The sequence below is a fragment of the Rhipicephalus microplus genome, chromosome 8 (assembly GCF_043290135.1).
Source record: "Rhipicephalus microplus isolate Deutch F79 chromosome 8, USDA_Rmic, whole genome shotgun sequence".
In the NCBI taxonomy this organism is placed as follows: Eukaryota; Metazoa; Arthropoda; class Arachnida; order Ixodida; family Ixodidae; genus Rhipicephalus; species Rhipicephalus microplus.
This window is the reverse complement of record NC_134707.1, coordinates 31,419,953-31,444,133: the sequence shown is the minus strand read 5'-3', so window position 1 is coordinate 31,444,133 and position 24,181 is coordinate 31,419,953. Positions and strand designations below refer to the sequence as shown.

The following is a 24,181-nucleotide window of genomic DNA, read 5'->3' as shown; positions in this document are numbered from 1 at the left end:
TTGTGTGGAAGTCAGCATGACCTTTTTTGAGCACTTACTTAGTAACTGTAGCAGTATTGTCAAAAACTTTGTGTAAACTTTTTGTAAACAAAGCATAGTCTGCCTATACATATGCCTATCAAGGAGAAGTGATTGATTTCTCCAAGCTGGCAGGCTTAACCGAACCGCCGACGTGCGAGCAGCATGTATGACAATGTGTTCTTTTATTATCTTTCTCTGTCTCACTAATAAATACGCTCTAATCAAGCACATGTACTATTCATTCATGAAGGCTCCCTTAGCATACGTCACCTACAGTATGCTTCTCCCAAGCATTATTCTTCTTTGTTTCAATTTACAGCACTGCATTGGCGAGAACTCATCGCAAATTGGTCAGTTATTTTCTATGAATCTATCACTTATTTATTTATGAAGGACATGAGCTGCTGTTCGACAACAATGCGCTGATCTGTTGCGCATCAACACTTGTGTTCGTGTCATGGCTCGGACGTTTTTTTTTTTTCAATAAGTTTGAATAGGATAAATGCTAATGCACTTAGATGAGGTTCAGATTGTGAGCACTACATAGTTGGAAATATTTAAAAGATACCACTATTTTCTACTACACTTTTAATCAGGTCCTGATTCAATGCTGGTTATATCAAGGAAACCAGACGAAAATTCCCTGGTTTTCTGGCTATATCCTACGCTTTAGGCAGGACATGAACAAGAGTGTTGAGAGGCAAATGTGCACTTACCCAGCGAGGACGTAGATATTCGCGTGGAATCGCCTTGTGCAGTTGGTGTGTTCAGCACAATTGTTCAGTTGATGGGAACCACTTTCCCACCCAGAGACTTTATGCGAAAACCACCACTAATTTAGGACTTCCAACTGTTAATAAAAGTGGAGGACAGTGATTGTGACGGTGGAACAGCTTCCCTCGTCAGTCATTGAAAATCGCGCAACGTACTAAACAAAATTGATAACGAAAGGCTACATTCGAGGGCATTACACAAGATGCACAGTAAATTGGACACATTGGTAATTTGGATTATGTTAGAGCGTGAATAAAACCACATATCTTACTGAGGCATCCATAAGACAGACAGAGCGTGCATGTTTGTCTCTCTTACGGGTGCCTTAATAAGTCATTTGGTTTGTTTCAAGCTGTAACAAAATGAATCATTAAACGAGGGTGTTTTAGGTATTCAGATATAGCCAGGCAATATTAAAACCTATTAGGCACCAAAAATAAGGAGACTAAACAGGTTTAGAGACTCCAACGTTGTAAGTGTGGACCCAATTTTCGTTAACATATATAAAAAAAATTGGCCCTGATGATGTGTGGGATGTGTATATACAGCACGAAAGCGAAAAAAATCATTGTTTAGACATGTGGACGAAATGCTTCAACAGGCAGCTGATGAATGCGTCAGCAGTCACCGTCTAGGGATAGCGGTAAGTAGATCGGCCGTCGATAATCATGATCTGTGCTAATAGAAGTCAGCTTCTATATATGTGGCATCGAAGACTTCATTCATATCGGTGGTGGCCGCGTTGACTCAGAATTGAAGTTTAGTGCTTTCTTCATGCTCGCAAACTCTCGGGCGTGGTTTGCGCAAAGCGACGCTTGTATACACGTAATGGACAAATTGCACAGGAGAAGCGTGCGAGGCAATATACGCACTGCCGGTAAAGTGCCTTTTTAAGGTGGCCTCACTACAAACCTTTTGCCGGTGGCGATTACATGAAAAACGTGCAGCGGTATAATGTCTTCATTCTGTGCTTGTTCTTAAAAAAGAGCTTCAGCATTGCAAGAATCTATGTGCACAGTTGAGCAATATTTCCAAAGCACGTGAAATTATATAGTTGCTGACGTATTGCGATTGTTTGTGCTAAAGTTGAAAATAATGTCTTAGAAACTACTTCAATCTAACTCCCTCTTGCGTGACATATATACATTAAACACCAACTGCTGATATAGAGCCTATGATACACAATAATGTCAGCGAAATGAAATAATTGATATATATTTATAAATTTCAGATGCTGTTACTACAGAAATCGGCAAAGGAGTTGAAGCAAAGGTGTACATTGTGTATGACACCAAAGACTATGCTACAAAATACACACATCACGAGCACCGGAAAAGCGGCGTTGTGTGGTACTTCATAAAGCTGTTTGAAAGTGTAAGACGTTCGCTACAATTTTCAGCGCTACACCTTGTCGTACTATAAACTGGTTCATTGTAGGCAATGGTTGCAAAAAATTTTTGCGAAGTTCGCCATTTTGATTATTATGAACTACATAAAGTAGTCCATTGCAGCGTAAGACACTCTGCGTGCTTGAAAAGGTAGTACTTCTCAAAAAAAAAAACACAATATCATTGCCTCACCGCAACAGCTAAGTAACAAATGCTATAGCTACAATGTCGTATCGTGTCTAAATTAGACTATCCGGTAATTCCTTTTGAATCAGATGTGATGTAATTCAAGAAAGCACCGGCGCATGGAAACTTGATAGTTTTCAGCCAGAGAAACGACCAGCTGCTGCCTACATCTTTAACGGGAACTGAGCAGTCCTAACTATGGTTCCGTGCTTTCGTTGAGTTCAATTTCTTGATATTCGAAAGCTGTTTTCTTAATTTTTAATATCATTTATAAATTGGCTATTTATTATAGTTCATTCCTCGTAAATATATACTCTGAATTTATATGTGTATATTTTATTACAAGATGTTGCAATGCACTTTTCATAATAATTATTATTTTCAATGAAATTCTGTTGTTTTGTTGCTGATAATCCTTCTTCTCTATTCTTTCGTTATTTTTCTCACTTCCTGGAAACCCGTGTCATAAGAATGTTCGTGTACACTGTGGCTGGCTTGAAAGTCTGTACTTTTAGGAGCCTGCGCTAACCAAGCTGTCCCCTAAGTCGTCGAACACTTTTTTCCAGACAGTGGCACATACTGGCTGACGCGTATTCGCCACTGTTTGAGGGTATGTGCCACTGGTATGCAGTTATGTGCCACAGGTGATTGACACTTTGTATATACCCAGAAAAGGCGAGAACACACATCGGTAATTTCAACACGTGAGCGTAAAAGGAAAAGGTCATATCGGCAGCGTTAACCCGACAATTGCGAAAAATTAATGTCAGGGTTCCAGCTGGAATCAGACACCAGCAATCTGCGTGGCAATCAAATACTCTACCAGAGAGCTTCAGGTCTCGGAAGTCATTTTAGATATACCATAATTTTCGTTAAATGCCAATTTTCTTGCAGTTGCTGGCTATCAAAATTTATTGTACCAAAGCATAGTGGCACCAGCTCTGTGCCAGCGCAAAATAAGACGTTGACGTCCGTGTGTGGCTCGTGCTTGCCGGGTTTCTGCCTGTACCAGCTTATTGCGGCGAACGTTTCTCGAATATTAACCTGTGTTTTTACGCAACCTTGCTCGTTACATTTGATGAAAACGTGCTGGGTAACGTCCTGGAGCTCCGCAGCCGTAAGCTACCATCTAAGTCTGCGATGACCGAGCGCGTCGATCCCCCACAAGCCTCTTCCACGCTGCCGCCTGCCATGTGTTATGGTGTACTTCGTCTGCGTGACCCACTAGTATATAACGGCACTGAAGATCAAGATGTCGAGGACTGGCTGGCAGAGTACGAGCGTGCCAGCGCGATTAACAAGTGGGATGACCCTGCGAAGCTGACTCACGTCATCTTCTTCTTGACGGATTTGGCCAATCTATGGTTCACCAACCACCAATCCGACATCCCCACCTGGTTGATTTTCAAAAAGCCGTCACCTCGTTTTCGGTAGTCCAGCCATGCGCAAGCTTCGTGCTGAACTGGGCCTGCGGGGACGATTTCAGCGAAATGGAGAGCTTCAAGAGCTACATTGAGGATGTGATCAGCCTCTGTAGGCGAGTTGATGCGAGGAAGACGGAGGCTGACAGAATAAAGACTATATTGAAAGGCATTGATGACGACGCGACGCTTTTCATATGCTTGTGGCCAAAGACCCACAGACCATCACGGCCGTGATTCAGCTATGTCAAAGTTTCGATGAGCTGCGCAAGCAACGAATTTCTACACGTTGCGCTAACGCAAACAACTGATATTTCGGCTTTGGAGTGCAAAAGCAGTGGCCCCAACTACAGCGTATTAATGCCTCAAATTCAACAGTACATCCGGGAAGAAATTGCTCGACAGCTCTTTCTTGTCGCCACCATCAACGAGACCCCCACAACACTGGACCACTCACTTCGCTGTGCTATTCAGACGCAAGTTGCCGAGGCTCTCCCTTCGCCCGCGTCCCCAATATCAGTTGCTGCACCGCTGACTTATGCAGAAGCCGTCCGCCGACCTCTTGTCCAACCGCCACTCCCTTCATACAGTCCAGCCACCAACTACTACAGGTCACCAGTTTCGGTTTATCCGGTAAATCTGCCCTTTCTACCACCTCGAGAACCTGTAAACTCTTGGCGTACTCCGGGGAACCGGCCCGTGTGCAACAACTGCGGTATTCCAGGACATGTCGCGCGCTACTGTCGTCGCCGTGGATTCTATTTTAATGATGTTCAGCATTCCGGCAACATACCTCGGCAATCAGAATCGCATGTGACACCTGATGCATATGACCCCCGCTCACGTCGACCAGACTTCAGCCGACGTCGATCTCCTTCACCCCGTCTTCGGTCTCCTTCCCCCATGCTTTCAAAAGAAGGAATATCACCAGACCCTGCCAAACTGCGTGCCGTTGCCGAGTACCCCAAGCCTACTACCCTAAAGGAGCTTCGTAGGTTCGTAGGCTTGTGTTCCTATCTTCGGCGTTTCATTCGCAATTTCGCCTCTATAATTGCCCCCCTAACTCAGCTTCTCTCCCGTAGCGCGGACCTCTCTGGCTGGAATTCTCACTGCGATGACGCATTCACGGCGCTGAGCCGGCTACTCACGTCCTCGCCAGTTCTCCACCAATTCGATCCCAATGAACCCTATGAAATTCACACGGATGCAAGCGGTGTCGGCCTCGGTGCCATTCTCGCTCAACGCAAGGATGGCTGCGACGAGTACGTTGGCGCCTATGCCAGCCGTACCCTAAGGAAGGCAGAGTCCAACTATTCCGTCACGGAAAAGGAGTGCTTGGCTATCATTTGGGCTATAGGAAAATTTCGCACTTACCTTTATGGATGCCAGTTTGATGTTGTCACAGATCACCATTTAGCGTCCTTGAAAGATCCTACTGACCGCCTCGCTCGTTGGGCTTTACGCCTTCAGGAATACGATATCCGTGTTGTTTGTCGCTCAGGACGCAGACATTCAGATGCCGATGTATTATCCCGTTCTCCACTGCCTCCTGACCTTGCCTGCTTATCAACTGCCATTTGTGATTCATCATCGTTGAGCATCACTGACATGCCATCTGAACAGTGCAAGGATCCTTGGATCAATTCTTTGCTCGACGTTCTCTCTCACAGTTCGTCAGAAACGACTTCACGCTCCCTCTCTCGTCAAGCAAGACACTTCGCTGTCCGTGAAGGCTTATTGTATCGCCGCAATTACGTGACGGACGGCCGTAGGTGGCTCCTTGTCATCCCTCGTCATTTGTGTTCAGACATCTGCGCTGCCTTTCACGATGACCCTCAGTGTGGCCGCGCTGGAGTATTTAAGACTTACTCTCGCCTTCGTCTAAGATACTACTGGCGCGGCATGTATCGGCACGTTCGCCAGTACGTTCGGTCATGCACCACGTGTCAACGATGCAAGACGCCTTTTCACAGCACTGCTGGCCCTTTGCAACCCTTAACCTGCACAGCGAGACCATTCGACCGCGTCGGAATTTATATTTATGGTCCTCTACCCAGCACTCTTCGAGGCAACCGGTGGATTATCGTCGCCGTCGATTATTTGACAGGCTACGCTGAAACATCTGCGCTGCCTGCTACCACTGCGAAAGACGTTGCGTCCTTTCTTCTTCACCATCTCATTTTGCGACACGGTGCACCTCGTGAATTACTGAGTGACCGTGGACGCGTGTTTCTCTTGAACGCCGTCGATGAGCTGCTCAAGGCATGTCGCACTTTCCATCGGAAAACCTCAGCATACCATCCTCAAACCAATGGCATGACGGAACGCTTTAACCGTACCGTTGGAGATATGCTTGCCATGTACGCCTCTGACGACCGCACTAATTGGGACCAAGTGCTCCCTTTTGTCACTAACGCGTACAATTCTGCGCCACAAACAACCACTGGCTTTTCTCCTTTCTTCCTCCTGTACGGACGTGAGCCATCATGCTCCATGGACACCATTCTCCTTCACAGGCCTGATGTTTCCGAAGCGACGCCTGTTTCCGAAGCAGCTGCTTATGCCGAAGAGTGTCGTCAACTCGCTCGCTCATTTACCGCCAAGACCAATGGTGCCAGAAAACTGACCACGATTCCTCTGCGTCTAGTGTACACTATAACCCAGGAATGCTGGTTTGGCTCTGCGTCCCGTCTTCTCCTCCAGGTCTTTCCCCGAAGCTTTCGTCGAAATACCATGGCCCCTACCATGTGGTGCGACAAACATCTCCTGTCAACTATGAAGTTGAGCCCATTGATCCACCTTCGGACCAACGCTGCCAGGGGCGTGAAACAGTACACGTATCACGCCTCAAACCGTGCTATGACCCCCTTGTCGTGCCATTTCCCTAGGTCGCCAGGTTGGCTCCTTTTTGCGCGGGGAGTAATTGTACCGAAGCATAGTGGCGCCAGCTCTGTGCCAGCGTGAAAGAAGGCGTTGACGTCCGTGTGTGGCTCGTGCTTGCCGGGTTCCTGCCTGTACCAGCTTGTTGCGGCTAGCGTTTCTCGAATACTAACCTGTGTTTTTACGCAAGCTTGCTCGCTGCATTATGAACATTATCTACACCTATGACAGAGCCGTCACGTCGGGTTAACGTGAATTGTAGGTATGTGCCATACGCTGATGTTGATTTATGTAGCAATGTCCAGGGCTACCTTACTCGCGAGCACCAGCGCTTTATATCAGCTTATGAGTTATGACCTCTGATATTGCTAGCACTTACGTTCCGGTTGCCCCGCCGCGGTGGTCTTGTGGCTAAGGTACTCGGCTGCTAACCTGCAAGTCGCGGGATTGAATTCCAGCTGCTGCGGCTGCATTTCCGATGGAGGCGGAAATGATGTAGGCACGTGTGCTCAGCTTTGAGCACACGGTAAAGAACCTCAGGTGGGCGAAATTTCCGGAGCCCTCCACTACAGCGTCTTTCATATTCGTATGGTGTTTTTGGGATGTTAAACCCCACATATCAATCGATATTTTGTTCCGGCTGGCATCGTTGCGCGAGTGCAAACAACTGGCTATTTAAACATCTGCAACTGTTCAACAAGTTTGTGCGTGCAACTTTTTTACATGCATTAAGCGTCATTTCATAGCGTGTGGCTACATGAAAAATTTGAACAGCGTGGCCTTGCCTCAGCTCGCTTTGCATAACGTCCATTCCTAATATACGTGGACTCTGTCTAATTTTTTTCACCCAGCTTCTCTAATCTTCTTGCTGAGAAATACAGAAGCTTATTATTATTATTATTATTATTATTATTATTATTATTATTATTATTATTATTATTATTATGTTCTTGTTGTTGTTGCTGCTGTTGTTGTTGTTTCCATATTACAAAGTCTTAGATGAAATTACAGCTGGCCGCAAAAATACTTAGGTAATATCAAGAAGATAAAGAGAAACACCTGACTTCGACTAACTATCGAGTGTGTGAAAGTGCTGCACTACAACAAATTACAACCAGTACCTGAACCAGGGCCATGTAGTTCATGAGAAATGTGCTAATTACTCTAAGCACATTTGTAATACTGAGAAGCTACTGGGCACACACCAGCTATTTCTCTCTGCGGATGCATCAAGAACTGGCGTTTGTGCATATACTGGGCAAAGTGTCCTTCAGAACATCTTCAAATGTGTAATTTTTTTGCGTTGGGGCTGCCAATTTGTGCCTCAATATTAAAGACATTCTAACGTGTGTCTAGTACCATGCCAGAACAGCTGATGCCGAGTATGAAACACGCAGCATTCTTCAAGGAATTTCGCCCCAACCACATTGAACAGAAATTTGGCCACCACTGCTCGGGATTTACCCGAGCTTCAAAAAGAACACTACCACTGCAATGTATACCCAGAGTTATTTGCCGTATTTGCAATGGCCATTGACATCGCCGAAGAGAAGAGCTTTCTCAGCTGTCTCACGGCTAAGGGTGAGAAGGCTTAGATGAAGCTCTGGAGTTTGTTGTGACCTAAAAAACCAACTAAGGCGTGGAAGTGGTTGACGTTTTTAAGAAGCATTATTCTGCCAAGTGCCCCTTGTCACCGAACGGCATCACTTTCACAAGCGAAAGCAAGGGCCGCTTGAGGCTATGGCCGTTTTCTTGGTATCATTACAACAAATACTCTGCAACATGTGAATTCGGCATGTTTTCACCGAAGCGTTGTGAGAGGAGCTCGTCGCTAGAATACGTACCTGCTTGCCGAGGAAGTGCGGTGCAGGTTATTAGCAATACCAGATTAGAAGATTGTTATTTTAAATAAAAACTTGGCTGCACCTCCTAAATAGGAATTGTTATAACACGAATGTGGAATGTGTCTTTACAGAGGTAGTTGAGTCCTACTGTGCATTGTCTCAGCCACAGTAACAATTATCAAAGTCACGTTAAGAAGGGCAAACATCTCGGAAACTGTCAGTGCGCATCTCAAGCAGATAGCACGCGCAAAGTAAGCATACACAGGAGCGAGGACTAACAACTGTCACCACTCCACGTTCAAAAAACCGTCTGAAGAAAGACGCACGAAACTAGTGCAGAAGTACACACAAACAAGCCCAAACAGCTGTCACAGTTACTCATGCGTCGGAGGTCATCAGTGCTCTCATTTCGCAGTGGTTGTTGTTTTCTCTGCAAATGGCTCATACCCAAAGGAGAGGATTGGCCGATTATAAGGTGAAGTTGTCTGATACTTTCAGCACTGCATCATTTCTGAAAACCTTTTGTTACTTATATGATTTGAAGTGCTAATTGAAAATTGGCAGAAAAAGAAGTAAAGGAACAACTTCATCAACACGGCCGCGACAAAGTGCTAAGTGACCTTCGTTTTCTTCCGAATTACGAGGCTGATTAGCGCGCACGCAGGAAAGACCATGCATGCTCGTGGATGCGGCGCTTCGTGAAGACGACACCCTTGAGAGCCCACCCAAAGCGAGCACGTCGTGCCACCTCACCACTCACAACAAAAACGCTCTAAAGTTTCGAAGCTCTGAGGACTGCCAAACGGTGCATGGCGTATATAAATGGCTTGACATTAGCGTATACCTGCAACGCACAGTCTGTAGCGTAGACTGGTTAAAGCCACGCACTGATGATCAAATGGTTGTTGGTTGGAGTCATTGCGACATATATTTGCCTTGTGGTTTTTGTCTCTGCAATTCCTTATGTATTTCAACGTCCCTTACGTGGTGCAAGTACGCCAGTAGGGCCATGGCACACACCGGCGCAAAACACTTTCGTAGTAAAGGGTTCTATAGTTTACAGGTAGCTGCTGCTAACGGCGCAACAATTTCTTTGTAATATGTTACAAACAAAATATCAACTAACTGATGAATGAAGTGTTCTTGTTTCTTTATCTCTTCTTAGGTGCAACGTTACTTCCACCACAAGAACGTAAAAGCAATATTTAGCGTCATAGGTGTTGAACTGGTGAGTGTCTTTATTTTTCCAATGGAGTTTGATGTATATTAAGAGCATTTTTAAGCTACGTGTACTTACTTATCACGAAGCATCTAAATTTCACAGAAAAAGTTCATCATCTTGTTGTATTGTAAGTTTATCACTCACACAATATTTATGTATCAAAGACAAAAAAATCGTTAGCATTTTCAGGGGCCAAAAACTGGCTGTAGTGCAATTTCTTTTCCTGGTACATCTTGTGTTAGGCAAATGTTTCATGTAACATCGACATCAAGTTTGAAGGTACAAAAAAAATCTTTCACCGAAAAATTCTGTTCGTCACGATTTGGCTTGCACGTGCTCACTTCTATACAGCTAGCCCTCTGAGTTCGTGAGAGCCTTATTGCAGGGCTCTTTAGCTGAATATACACTCTTTGTGTTAGCTTATATGAAACTGTTAAGCTCAATGTTTCAGTGTGCTGCAATGTAGCTTGTACACTATTTGACAGAATAATTCTAGACACAGCTGCAATAATGAATTCTTTATGTTTGCACTAGCTATGTGTAAACCCACCACAAATGGAAACGGCTGTCATTATGTGCACGCGGAGCTACTGCGGACGCCACACTAAACTGTCGAACTAATGCGATGTGACATCATACACTCCCATACGAGTGCTACATCTAGACGTTTACGATGTTTTTATGTCTGGTCGGACGTCTGGCTATCAAAATCCGTTGATATTTGGCAGCCCTACAGCACTATTTTTCTGACTACTTATGAATAGCCAAGCTGATGGATTACGCTACCCGCTGTATTAGAAAGTATCACCAACTTACCGGTTCTACCCCACTCAATAGTTTCTCACCCTTTTTAGCAGGAAAGCGCTAATGCCGCGGTTCAAAATACTTCAGTGATGTGTTCACTGTCTCGAAAAAGAAGTCGAAAAAAATAGATTACTATAAGATAATTAAATTGTTCCCTCAATGGGAGTCACACCGACATCTTCTAGGCTCGCGAGAACAAACGCCAAGTCCGCTATGAACTTGGCTGAAGTCGTACACTCTGGTGGATTTACAAACTAGTCTCTTATATCTCACATTTTGTCTTTGTATATTTGATGGCGGCTTGGCGTCGTTCCTCTTGGCGGGACTAACCAATAACTTGAACATGAAACCTTACCTTGTAGTGAAGCATACACAATAAAAATGTATTATCGTTGGCTCAGTTTATAAAAAATCCTATGAGTTAGATTAGTGGAGTCGAATCATATAGTAAGCTTCGTAAATACTATAGCGATTTATTGCTGGCAGCTCAGCAGCAATTTGTCTTGGTAAGTACTCATAGTTATTAATTTTTTGCAGAACAATACTTTATGGATTAGAACAAACGATTCCCTAGACACAAATGCTACATTGGAGAACGTGCAGAAGGCCCTTCCAGTGGGCTATAGTAGACCGAATGAGACGATTGTTTACTTCATCACAAAGTAAGAGTGTTTTTTTTTTTATAAATGATACTTTTCAACGCAGCAGCTTGTTGCACCACATTTCTTAATTATTGAAATGTGCTAGTATGCTTTTCCTTGGTAGTTCAAGCTTTATAAGTAAAAAAATCTGCTTTGTGATTCTCTGTGCGATATTCAATTTACGATTCAATGTGAGCCAATGTCTTCAAATTAATATTTCAAAAACATTGCCTATTGAACTCGCCATTGAATAACTTACAGTATCTGTGGTTTGATGTCAAGATTTAGAAAGCGTAAGGAAGTGCCTTATTTTATCACACAAAAATGACAGTAGCTATATCAATGTCGCCCTGATGGCAAGTGAATTCAGGCCTCCTTCCAGCCAGCCTCTTTGAACGGGTGGCGAAAGATGGATCTACGATTAGAATATGTTGCGGGAGAACACAGCAGAATATCCAATTTTATCGCTATAATGCCGTTACACAGTATAACAGCTTCCCTGAAGGCACCGACCACATGAATACATATCTAAGTGGTCACCGCATTTCAGGTCATTGCCAGAGAATCTGGTTAGTCATCTTCAGTTTGTGATGTATCTGTAAGCAACGTGTGGTGCTGATTCGTAGCCCATCATCTAACTTTACTGAACTGGAAATCTGGAAGCAAATTTCTCAAAGCTACCTGACAAGATGGGTGAACAAGCCAAGAAGAACTGGCAATCGTAGAGCATCGGTGTTTGTTTATAGCGTGCCTTGTGGTCCATTTTTTGAATGATAAAGCAATCAACACTGTTTTAACTGTGCCTATAGTGACAAAACGCACTGGTGTGCTGCGGACAGCTGTGAGAGCACAATGTCGACGTAGTGGAGTAAATATGACGTCTTCATCTCAAATTCGTGCTTCTCATCATTCCACAACAAGTGCACAACAAATCCCTAAATTTACTTTCTGGGATGTTTTAATGCCTCAAATATAATTGCTCACTTCATTATGTTTCCTATTCGCGACTCCAGCCATTCATGCGGCACCTAGCGGCAATATAGAGAAGCTGCTTACTTAGGTACAAACAGTCCAAGTGCCAGTCCTATGCGGAAGGCGCACGGTAGGATGGTGCCGCCCGTGAAGAAAAAAACGAACGACCAAGCAGATTTCTTCTTTCCAGATGAGGCACCAGTGTTAGCTTGTTAACTCTAACCTATTAAATGGCCATTGTATCCAGTGACTACGTGTCACTGCGGCACCTATATTATGTAAACAAATTTTACAGAGACTTGGAGTGCCATGTGCATGACGCATACAACGCGACCACTTCAAGAACGCCACTTACGCTTGCGTGGCCACTGGTGCCGAATAAACTAAGTTGCTACGCGTCAAAAACCCGCTTCTATTCTACAAAGCAGCGCGAACTTCGATCACACTGCAGAAAACTCAATATTTGTGTTCGCGACAGCGAACTCAGAGACTTCTGTGAATCTTCCATGCTTCAACTCCGCAGCACCCTCTCATGTTCATTCAAGTTGCGAATAGCCTCGGTGCCTCTCGTTCAAAGAGCCTATCTTTATGGTGACTGTTCGTATTTTGAAAAGTGAAAGCATATTCACGATGAAATTTTCAATATGGTCTATACAAATGCACAAATGATACAAAGCCACGTGTGTTTTCAGAAGACACTCATGCAAATACACCAGTTTCTAACGGGTTAAGAGCACTCGTAAAGCAATGAGCGTGTCCTGTGTAGCCTGAGGCACCCGTTGGCCACAGAATTCCTCTTAAAAACAACCTTCTGGAGCCTGACCTAGTGCGATCACTCGAGGCACGGCAGAACCATGAAATTTAGGTTGTAGTATGGTGTCAGAGAGCTCACCCACTAGCAAATTGTTTACGGCCTCATCGATATTGTGGTTCAACTACCTCAAATGTGCAAATGCTTTTTTCTCTGCAAAACAATGTGCCAGGTCTGAAATCAAGCCTTTGCTTTGATGAAATTTACGCCGGAATTTTCATTCAACAGTATGGTGGACAAAAGTATGCGTCTCTCAGAAGATGTATTCATCGCGTTATTTTTGCACAAAAATGTTTTATAGTGAGGTTTGCCATGGCTCCGCTGACGCATTTCTGTCATAATTATGAAGATGAAAATAAATAATAATAGTGCGAAAGGGAGTAAACGAGAATAGAAGAATCTGTGGCGTGGCGTCAAACTAGCAACCTCTTGACTCGCAGTGCGCGACCACTGTGTCACAAAGCGTACGTTGTGGAGGATGCTCACAGCAAGCTATTAAATGCGAAGCATTTCTTAGTGAACTTCGGTGACTTTGAGCGTATCTATCTATCTATCTATCTATCTATCTATCTATCTATCTATCTATCTATCTATCTATCTGTCTATCTATCTATCTATCTATCTATCTATCTATCTATCTATCTGTCTATCTATCTATATCTATCTATCTATCTATCTATCTGTCTATCTATCTATCTATCTATCTATCTGTCTATCTATCTATCTATATCTATCTATCTATCTATCTATCTATCTATCTATCTATCTATCTATCTATCTATCTATCTATCTATCTATCTATCTATCTATCTAGCCGCCTACGACGTTTAGCTCTCCTGGCCGTTTCGATAATGGTATCGATACGAAACTTGGTATGGCATGATTGTATGAAGAACATATTTGACTAGTCATAATATAAATCATGACTGTATGTCATGAATGTCTTGATTTGCGTTTTATGGTCCTGCAGCTCTTGCGGTGGTTTCGTTCACATGACATGTTGCAATACTGGTATGCCATGACATGATTGCATGGCGAACACAGGCGACTCACTCTAACATGACAATAATGACATGCGTGTCATGTAACAACATGACTACATGCCACGCTCATGATGCGTTCGTGGCCGTTTCGCTAGCGTCACATATGCCAAATTTTGTATGACGTGACGCCCATGGATGACGAAGGTATGTGATTGGTGCAATCATGATAATCATGAGATGCGTGTCTTGTGAGGATGACTACATGCCACAGTAAAAACGCCAATACATTTCAACGTGACGTGGTGCGCGTGCTCGCCAGCGTTTATTTCATTGCGTCACGCCGGCGTTGTCACGCCAGGCACCAGGACTGCCATATACTCGCAGGCGCGCTCCGCGGTGCGTTGTACGGCGTCCCTCCGTCACGAAAACAGGGAGGCGCTGTGTTGTCTGGGTAATGTACAGGCACGAAATGCAGCATGTCGCATTTTGCGCCGGTTGTCGTCGGGCCGCGCCGACGGACGCTGGTCGCGCCTGGCGTCAGACTATAGAGTGCTCGCGTTTTGCTAACGTAGCGTCACTTTGCCCAGCGTTCGTGCGTATCAACGCTACATAGGAGTATATTGGGCCCTTTATGATGCGCTCACGGCCGTTTTGCCAGCTCCACATATAACAAAGTTCGTTTTAAGTGACTTCAATGGATGACAAATTATATGACTGGTGCAAACATAACCCTGACATGCGTGTCATGTAATAACATGACAACATACCACACTCAGAGCGTGCTCGTGGCCGTTTCGCTGGCTCCACATTACTAAATTTCGTATCACGTGACGTGAATAGATCACGAAGGTAAACGACACACCCGAACATGATAATGATGACTCGGAAGTCATGTACGGCATCGTTTATTTCCACCTCGTAACCTTGCGCTGATTTTAAAGTGGCATACAACTGTCTCTCATTCGTGCTTCGCATACCATCGATTCCCTCTCTACGTGGGATCTGCCAATTTTCTTTGTGTAAACCATACATCGTTTGGTGGTCCTCAGAGCTTCGAAACTTTAGCGCGTACTCGTTGCTAGTATAAGTAAGTTTATTCGGCGAGCTTAACGAGTAGGCGGACGATTAAAGATAGCCACGGGGCGAGGAAGATTGTGGTACTCGAGTGCCGATCTCGTTGCGCCTTCATGCCCCGCCGCTTTGGTCTAATGGCTAAGGAAGGTACTCGGCTGCTGATCCGCAGGTCATGCGACGTGCTAACACGGGAATTTCAAGTTCCGCGATGGTTTCTCAGCATTTCCTAAAGGCAGTGGGTGAGCACAAGAATTTGGACCCATTATTTGAGCAGGTACGTGTTTTTCATGAATACATATGAGTAAAGCCAGTTCTCTGCAAGCCTGACTGGACTGACAGAAGTTGAGTGTCACTTGACTAATTCGTGGAAACAGCAGCCAAGCTCCTCTCGGGAAAATGCGTTTATTGAAAGGCTTGAATATGAGTTGGCTTGGTGACGAAAGTTTTAGTTTTTCTTTGTATTTTTGGCGTCCAGTTCAAGTAATATCAAGTAATTATAGGCTGCTTCCTTATCATGAAATTCTTCTAGTCATGGTTTGAAAATTTGTCAGTCTTTACTTCCAATTGTGTCAAAGACACGTGATGGCTGAGTTGTTTCAAATATTATTATAGAGAATATTGATGGCGCCAACTTGCTGAAATACTGTTTCCAGTGACGTTCTTTCTCGAAAAACTTCTGATCGCTTCAAGCCATTCCATGCCTCTCAACTTAAGTCTCGTTTGGTACTCAAGTCTTGTAAAAAACTATGCGTGCCGTCATAGCAAACGTGATTGAGTCAAATACGTTGTGTCATACTCGCGATTGTTATTCATTCTCGCATTGGTTCTGATATTCTGAGTTCAATGTTTCCTCATTATGTCCATGCGACAGTTATAAGGTAAAGCTGCTTTTATAGATTGACACTTTCACACTACGTGAATGTCTGTGTTCTTTTAATACAAAACATGCACTAAAAAGTGCATTTCATTTGTGTCGATCGTGTCTCGTATAACTGAGAAATCAGTCAGCTTAACATTCGCCTATTCAGAAAGCACGAGCAAGATTTCCAACAATATTAACAAAATTTTATGGCCACATTGCCTAACCGGCCAGTGGACCTGAAAGAAGGCATGAGCGCCTTCCGTGGCATGCGAAGTGGGAATGAAGGGCTTCTACAATGACCCTTCTCCTTTCAATTTTGCGTTCTTTCTCTGTTTTGGGCACCTGTCGAGTGACGTCATGAAATAAATTTTCTGTTGAACGTTTATTTTTACTAGGATGCCCAGCAACCACCAGTGGTAAAAGCAGTGCTGCCGCTGCCGAGAGCGAACATACATAGAGGTTAGCCCCCTCGCGTTAGCCCCGCCGCGGTGGCCTAGTGGTTAAGGTACTCGGCTGCTGACCCGCAGGTCGCGGGTTCAAATCCCGGCTGTGGCGGCTGCATTTCCGATGGAGGCGGAAATGTCGTAGGCCCTTGTGCTAAGATTTGGGGGCACGTTAAAGAACCCCAGGTGGTCAAATTTTCCGGAGTCCTCTACTACGGCGCCTCTCATATTCTTATGGTGGTTTTGGAACGTTAAACCCCACAAATCATTCAATCAATCAATCAATCAATCAAAGCCTCCTCGCATTAGTGTCTGAAAGACGAGTTTTACTTGGTTCTTACCAAATAAATTGCAGCCGTACTCGAACCTGGCACACAGCAAACTGCAGGGCAGAGCTGCAGGTAAACTGCGACTCAAAACAGCAACGCGCAGTTCACTTGCACTCACCCACGTCATCAGGCTTTTGACGCATAGTAAGCTATGCTACTTTAAAGGCCAACCTCGGCGATTTTTAGAGGGGAAGGGATCTCAAAGAAACTCGCTGGGTACGTTACTTTGCACATTTCTCTTATATAGACCAAATTATGCCAAATTATTGGCGCGCGCTTCGCTGGTCTTGCTTTCACAGTTTTCATATTCCCTGTCGGTGAGACCTGTATATTGTGTTCAGTTCCTACCAAATAAAACGTCATTCACAGACAGGGCGCCCGGTTGGGTATCGGTTGCGGTATTGCACCTTTTTGCTTAGTAAAAATTATTTCAAACTTATCTGAACATTTTAGCTTTGGGCTCGTGACACGAGCGTCTCAGGAACATACAAACACCATTACTTTACCATGGTAAAAAAATCGCCGGAGTTAGCCTTTAAGTAAAATTTTTTGCGAACGTGTTTAGATACGCGCGTTACCCTTGGTTATTCTTTTTTTATATAGAAACTGTAGCCATAGACAGAGCGCTCGGACGCTCACGAACGTGGGATTAAGGTAACTTGTACTACTTCGGGCTGACAAAATGACTAAAAGCACCAACGCGACACTTGGACGGTGGTTGCCCCCCTCTCCCTCCGATGCCTCCGAGACATATACGGCTTTAGAAGGGGCAAAGTAAAAAATATCTGCTTTTCACACTTTCAAGAAAGTCACAAATACATGATTCCCTACATTCAAGCTCATGATATTGTAACTCAATAGAAACACTGAAAGTAGTTTAGATGAACGGTGAATATTTAGCATTTGTATAGTGTAGCAAAGCTACTCATGTTGCGAAACAGAATGTTCTTTTGTAAACTACTGTTGCAATGTTTGGACACCTAAATGTCGCCGGAATTCCTCTCTAACCTCGAAGAACGTCATCCATTTTACTTTTTGCTGCTTGAAGTTCCCTAGTAAAAAATAAATTTGAAAGTTTTGCAGGTTTAGAGAATCACTTTTTTTTAACGTATATGAAAGGCTGATACCCAGTGTGACTTGGCTACATTAATCGAGGCGACGAAAATGATTCGACGGCACAAAGGCACAATTTTTAATGTGAGATGGTTTGTGCAAATCTGAAAAAAAAATATTGGGGGGACCCTTAGGCTTTGCCTTTAAGAGTTCAACGCAATAGCGTTATTCTGTTCCTTGTCCGCACAACTATAAGCACCATTAACACGAATACTCCTACGCGTGGCATCGGCTCGCTTGAACTGAGGTCAGCGCAGCTATGCATAGGAAATGATATGCTTGCTGCAATTAACAATAGATGAAGGACACGTTGGTTTCACTAGTGGTTTGCTGTTTCCATTCGGCCTTTCCCGGTGTTTCTAGAAGCTATCCCATTGGCAGGTAGCTTCGTTTGTTCTTAAGTAACCCACCGTCACCGAAAAAAAAAAACCGTTTTAGGGGCGAAGCTCCATAAGGCGTGGGTCTGTCCATTCCTTGTATGTATGTAGCAGTACGTACCCACCGGTGGCACATACCCGCTCTGGAGTGGGTATGTGCCAGAGGGGATGCGAGATGGGAGTCGGCAGCACTTGGAGGGTTCAGTAGATGGATACACAGATGGACAGACAGACAGACTAGCAGACGGATGGATGGATGAATAGACGCGTGGACGTACGGATGGATGGACACACGAACAGTCAGACAGACAGCTGGATGGACGGACTCACGGACGGATGCATGGACAGACAGATGGACGCATGGATGGACGCATGGACGGTCACTTGGACAGACGGAAGCAAGAACGAACGGACGGACGGAAGCATGGACGGGCTGACGGACGCTTCGCCCCACTCATCATAATTCACTGCGTTGATATGCTGTGAATTTTTCAGTCATCATTACTTGTATAGTTTAGAATAGAAAACACGATGCAACGTTGTAAATGTCTAAATTATTTTATTCTGTAGTCCCGCAGAACCACCATCACGAATAATCATACATGCACGTGACGCTTATTTTGACTGTTCGACTTAGTGCAGTGTAAACACTGGCTGGCGCCAAAATATTTACCTTGCTAATCAGGGTGGATTGCTTCAGCAGGCTTTCCACAACGGCGATATGTATTCCATCATCCGCACAAGGTGGCTTCAGAATTCTGGCGTGCTTCAGACCTCCGGTTGCCAAGCAATTCATCATGACTTCAATAGCGTTTTCGAACACTGCAATGAAGATTCAATAATGAGCCTTATCCCTGTATAGCATTTGTCATACGATGAACATTGTCACAATCCTTTGTTACATTCTTTTTACATAGTATTTTTTTATTCAGATCAGATGGTGTTCACTGCAAGTTGGTGCCTCTACGGAGGCAGCGTTTTTTTTTTTTCTGGCTCACCACACGCTACAAAAATTGAGAAAAATTAAAATAGCACAAGGCATGTCACCAGGTGGAACACCAGATGTGCAAGTATTCTAATTCCTCATTTTGGAGAGCACTGCTGGCCCGCTTACGTCATAACACCACTCATATGTCACACGATGTATCGAAACTGACCGCAGATTACGCAACGATGTCAGTATTCAGAGACTTTCGATAGTATTCGCAATGTCTGTCACAGTTAAGCGAACGCTCGCGAGGTAATGTAACAAAGCAGGACATATTATGCAACATGCTAATACAAGAAACGCTATCGAGTACATTCAAGTTTCACTCACCTCTTGATAACTTGAATAGGAAATTTCTGGCGAGAACATAACGCTGATTCGCTCGGCAGCCACCAAGAAACATATATTTACCGGCAATATTTGGGTGACTTCTTAGTCTCCCATGCGTAACGCTGGCTTAAGTTTCTTATATGCAACCACCTTGTACAAATGTGTATGTCAAGAAAGAAAGATACTTACGAGTAGACTTGTCAGTCTCTACGGTCTGATCAGGGGTCTTCGATGTGCATCCAACGCTGTATGATGCACTGGTCTTGCAATAATGAGCGGTGTCGCCCGAGTGATCGTTCTCACCAGCGAATGCAAAGGTGAGTTGCCCCAAAGGGCTGTCGCACAGTCCGGTAGCATTTCCTCGCAGGACAGACTGAAGAGTGGTAATGACACATAAATGATTGCCTAAAACATGGACGAAGAGTTGCGATGTACTACGAATGACTTGCAAGCAGATGACGTCATGCGGCGCTGACTGCCATGTCCTACTTGTGGCCATGACGCACGCGTAGATTATCCCTCCACTCTCGATCATAGCGCTCGTTGTATGACCACCTGGGAACTGCAGCGCCGATTCCAAGCGCTCATGAAGAACAAATTTCCGAGTCAAAGCATCATTCGCAGGAGCCACACGATACTCTCTCCATGGTGTCAGGAGATTACGCTCTGCCAAGCAGCAATAAAACCAGGCCAAGCAGAACGCTCGGCTTTCGTCCACTGAAATAGCTCTTAGGGCTCCTAGAATTAGGTTGATGGTCTGCATCCGCGGCATGCCTCTCAGATCCGGCAGCCACCAGATTTCCGTTTCGCCAAGGGACTGTAGTGATTCGAGCGACAGTTCACACAACGTGATACGGAGTTCATCTAAGTCGGGCTCTGACATTATGAACAACGAGTACGGCTCTAATGAAGCGTAACACGCAGAGGGTTAGAAGGATGTGTGTTGGTTACAGAAAATACCAGAAGAAGTAAAAAAGCGTCAAAAAGAAAAAAATGGTTGTTGGAATATTTGTGGATAGACACGTGAGAGGAAAATAGAAGCGAGAGAGTAAGCGAGTGGACACGGCGAGATGGGAGATCAAGAAACTTGGTTTGGGTTCTTGTTACTTTACACAAGCCATATCAAAAAGGATGAGCAAGAAATGCTAGACTTTCTTCAACACCTTCGATTCCTCTACCTTCACGGCCACCCAATGACACGCTTAGACGCTCTAGGACCGTCAAGAAATCAAGTAGAAATACCTTCGTGACGTTCCACGTAGGGCCGTTGCCCCCAGGTGAGTCAGGTTTCCAATATGTAACCAGGAATGTTCAGATAGGAACCTATAAGTTAACAAAGCAGACTTTTCGCAAAAAAGAAACAAGGGAAGCAAGGGGTGCAGTGCCAGCTTTTTTTTCTGCATTGGGGGGGGGGGGGGGGGGGACACTCACGACACTTCAGTTTTTTAGAGGGCGGAGAAGGAGTTAGGGAGCGGACAATTTATCCTTTGTTAAAAGGGTGAATCGGCGGAAATTTTGTGTCAGTCGCAAGCTTGGGATCAAAACCAGCGATTACGTGTAGTATCGGTAAGCAGGCAGGACGACGGCCTTCTTGGCTGCGCACATGACGACTTAAAAATGCGTGGTTACTGCCGGATAGTTTATGCCGGTTCAAAGCAGCACGAAGTCTTCGTGTGGCTTCTGTTACTGCGAGGGCCAACAACATAGAACCTGCCTTACTAAACACCATGACGAGTTCCTTGCCATTGTCAGCCTGAAGACCGGATTTCTCTGAGCATGCCAGGTGGTGGCAATGAGTCAGGTGATGAAAAACGCGCTTATTTTGCAGCCCTTGAGTCAGCTGGGTGCAGGGTCTTCAGAAAGAAGACGCGGGGAACGAAAGAAGGAGGAAGCGTAGGTAGGAGCTGGAGGCAGTCACAGACTATGCTGTGTGAGCGCACAAACGTGCCAGCTAAGTCCTTTTGCGCTCTTTCAAATTCTTGCCCCTCTCCGATTCACGGATGATCGCCAATCAGTACACCACTCCTTACTTGGACGTCCACAGAAAACAACAACATCAACAGAAACAACAAATCAGCTCAAGGACACGCCGAGCTTAAACCACACCATTCAGGGAAATGCATGTGCTAGCCACGATTTCATTCCGGCTGAAGCACAAGGAAGAGAAAGCGAGCGTGAGGAGAGGGAAAAACGCTATTCCTCTAAACCTAACAATAAGTATGGCTCATTGTCTGCGAACGATTAAAAAAAAGAGAATAAAGACAAGAAGAGTCGAAACGAACAAGACATAATAGGAATCAATGGCTGAGAACCGCCGGTAGTCCGGTCCAGTGTCCGGAAAGAATGAAGAACAACCTTGGCACTTGTGTCACAATTTTCTCAAGTCACAATTGCTCTTAAGAAATTGCGGACAGCCCCGCCGTGGTAGTCTAGTGGCTAAGGTACTGGGCTGCTGACCCGCAGGCCGCGGGATCGAATCCCGGCTGCGGCGGCTGCATTTCCGATGGAGGCGGAAATGTTGTAGGCCCGTGTGCTCAGATTTGGGTGCACGTTAAAGAACACCAGGTAGTCGAAATTTCCGGAGCCCCCTACTACGGCGTCTCTCATAATCATGTGGTGGTTTTGGGACGTTAAACCCCACATATCAATCATGAAATTATGGACACTCGTAAACTGTGCGACAGAAGAAGGGAACACCGCGGAACTTCCAAATGCGCTGCACTTCGGTGTGATTCACTGGGCAACAGATAATGCAGAACTGTCCGTTTATCTATTGCGAACACCTTATCGGCTGCTATATAAATTGCTCCGACGGGAACGCTCTTTATTGTGGTCATCAAGTGAATGTAAACCGATATTTTGACCCTAACTAGGGGAATGCCGATTTTGATCAAACAGGTTACACGTTGTTTCACAACGAAAGAAAAAAGCAACCCATGCAAATGAATACGGTATATTACCGTGATATATAACATGCAAGAAACGGATGGTCCTCGTGTAAACAGTGCGCTGGGTCTCCGATAAACAGAAAAAAATGGAAAAAGGAATCGACGTTAGCTGTCATGCCCATAGCAGGCTAGGGGGAGTAGGACTAGAGGCCCGAGACCTCTTGATGTCTAGATGGAGGGGGTGTTTTACCAAGGAAAGGTAATTGGAGAAAGTCGGTGTTTTTCAAAGTTCTAAATAAGTCCCCCCCCCCCTGAAAAAAAAAACTCCTGGCTACGGGCCTGCTAGCTGTGTATAGTTACCACATTGCGCCAATGCGATGCCGAATAATGCAATATGTGCATAAAAAGGTTTTATTTACGAAAAATATTCGCAGGATAAGGTTGGGAATAAACAAATTCAGTTACACTGATGAACTTTGCTGACACCTGGATTCGACAAGTTATAATAATTACTTGCATGGAAACGTGATAGACAAACACCATTCACTGTTTAAATTTTGGTACCAAGAGCAGCATGAAGAGCTAATTTCATAATGGCAGTAGCCACAAATTCATTCCTAAGGAACCGTCGTGGCACAAGTATCCCGTGCAAAAAAAAAAAAAAAAAACACTGCCTCTGACGAGAAAGTTCATGGCTTTCGTGTAGTCGAACTTCAGCACACGTCTTGTCACGGTATGCGGCAGGTATGCTTCAAATTCACTGGTTTGCGATCGCCACAATAAGAGCAGATTCGAGATCAGCGTAAGTCCCACAGAGAGACTTGTCAGCGTTACCGAAAACAGATTTCAGGAGGTACGAATAGGAGGCGCCTTCCGCGGCGTGGTAGGCGACGAAGGGCAGTCCGGGCCACACGCAAAAGCACACTGGCAGGTACTCCGGCGGACCGCGGGCCTCGCTTGCCATCAGAACTGTCACAGAATAGCAGGATCCGGTGTCGACAACGCCGATTTCCGCGCAACGACCGCTGAACTTCACAGCTTCCTCCAGACGTTCGCCGAAAGCGCTGACATTCGACACGGCTTCGCTGGTGTTCAGGCGATAGAGGACCCATGGTGCGAACACTCCTCGCGGCACGAGCCAAGCATACAGCTTGGCCATGCAACACAGGCGCTCTTGTTTCCCTTCGATGGTCACGACGCTGGCATAAATGATTTCGACGGCTTGTAGCAAAGTATGCCCTTTGAGTGGCATCAGCCAGGGAAGCCCTGCGAAATCAAGCGCGTGCAGTTCTTCGAAACGCAGGAGGTAGAAGATGGAACACAGACGGCGTATCTCCTCGGCCGACATAGCTGAACTGCGCACCAGTGTGAACTGCCTTGGATGCTGGCCGGACTGGACTGCCTTCGCAATGCGTCGCGAGTGACAGAACTTCTTCTCGACACGGCCGGGCTAGACTTCACTTGCACGCTCAAGAAGCGAGCGCGCAGCTGCAGCCTAGTTCCGCCGTGGTACAGAAAGGTGGTAGTGGGGCGGGGGAGGTTATAAGAAGAAGAAGAAGCCACCTAACTTCTGTAAGGCGACACGGTGCATTTCCTGTAATGGTTAGAAGAAGAGTTCAGCCTGGTAGGGAGAATGGCGTAGGGCGTCTACAGAAAGGGGAGAATCTCCGCCACACCTTTTGCACCCTCTCGTCGCTCCGCCCTATTGTGCCCGCAAGTAGCACCAGAGCTTTAGGTTCGACACGTTGCCAGCTTAACCCGATCACCTCTCCGCTGTTTTCACTCTCTCCTGAAAGCAACGCCTTTTATGCGCGTAGAAACCTGGTGCAC

General features: G+C 45.2%; 1 protein-coding gene across 2 annotated transcripts in view; it reads left to right on the top strand.

Moving 5' to 3' along the window:
• Positions 1–263: 263 nt before the first annotated feature.
• The window catches only part of LOC119185497 (uncharacterized), a 41,388-nt gene continuing 17,470 nt past the window's right edge, over positions 264–24,181 (top strand). For both annotated transcript variants that reach the window (XR_012885286.1, XM_075870413.1), the window contains exons 1-4: positions 264–371; positions 2,027–2,169; positions 9,680–9,742; positions 11,078–11,202. Coding sequence is in view for 1 of the 2 variants with exons in the window: in XM_075870413.1 (XP_075726528.1) it covers positions 266–371; positions 2,027–2,169; positions 9,680–9,742; positions 11,078–11,202 (437 nt within the window). In the remaining variant the exon portion in view is untranslated. The remainder of the gene's footprint in view (positions 372–2,026; positions 2,170–9,679; positions 9,743–11,077; positions 11,203–24,181) is intronic.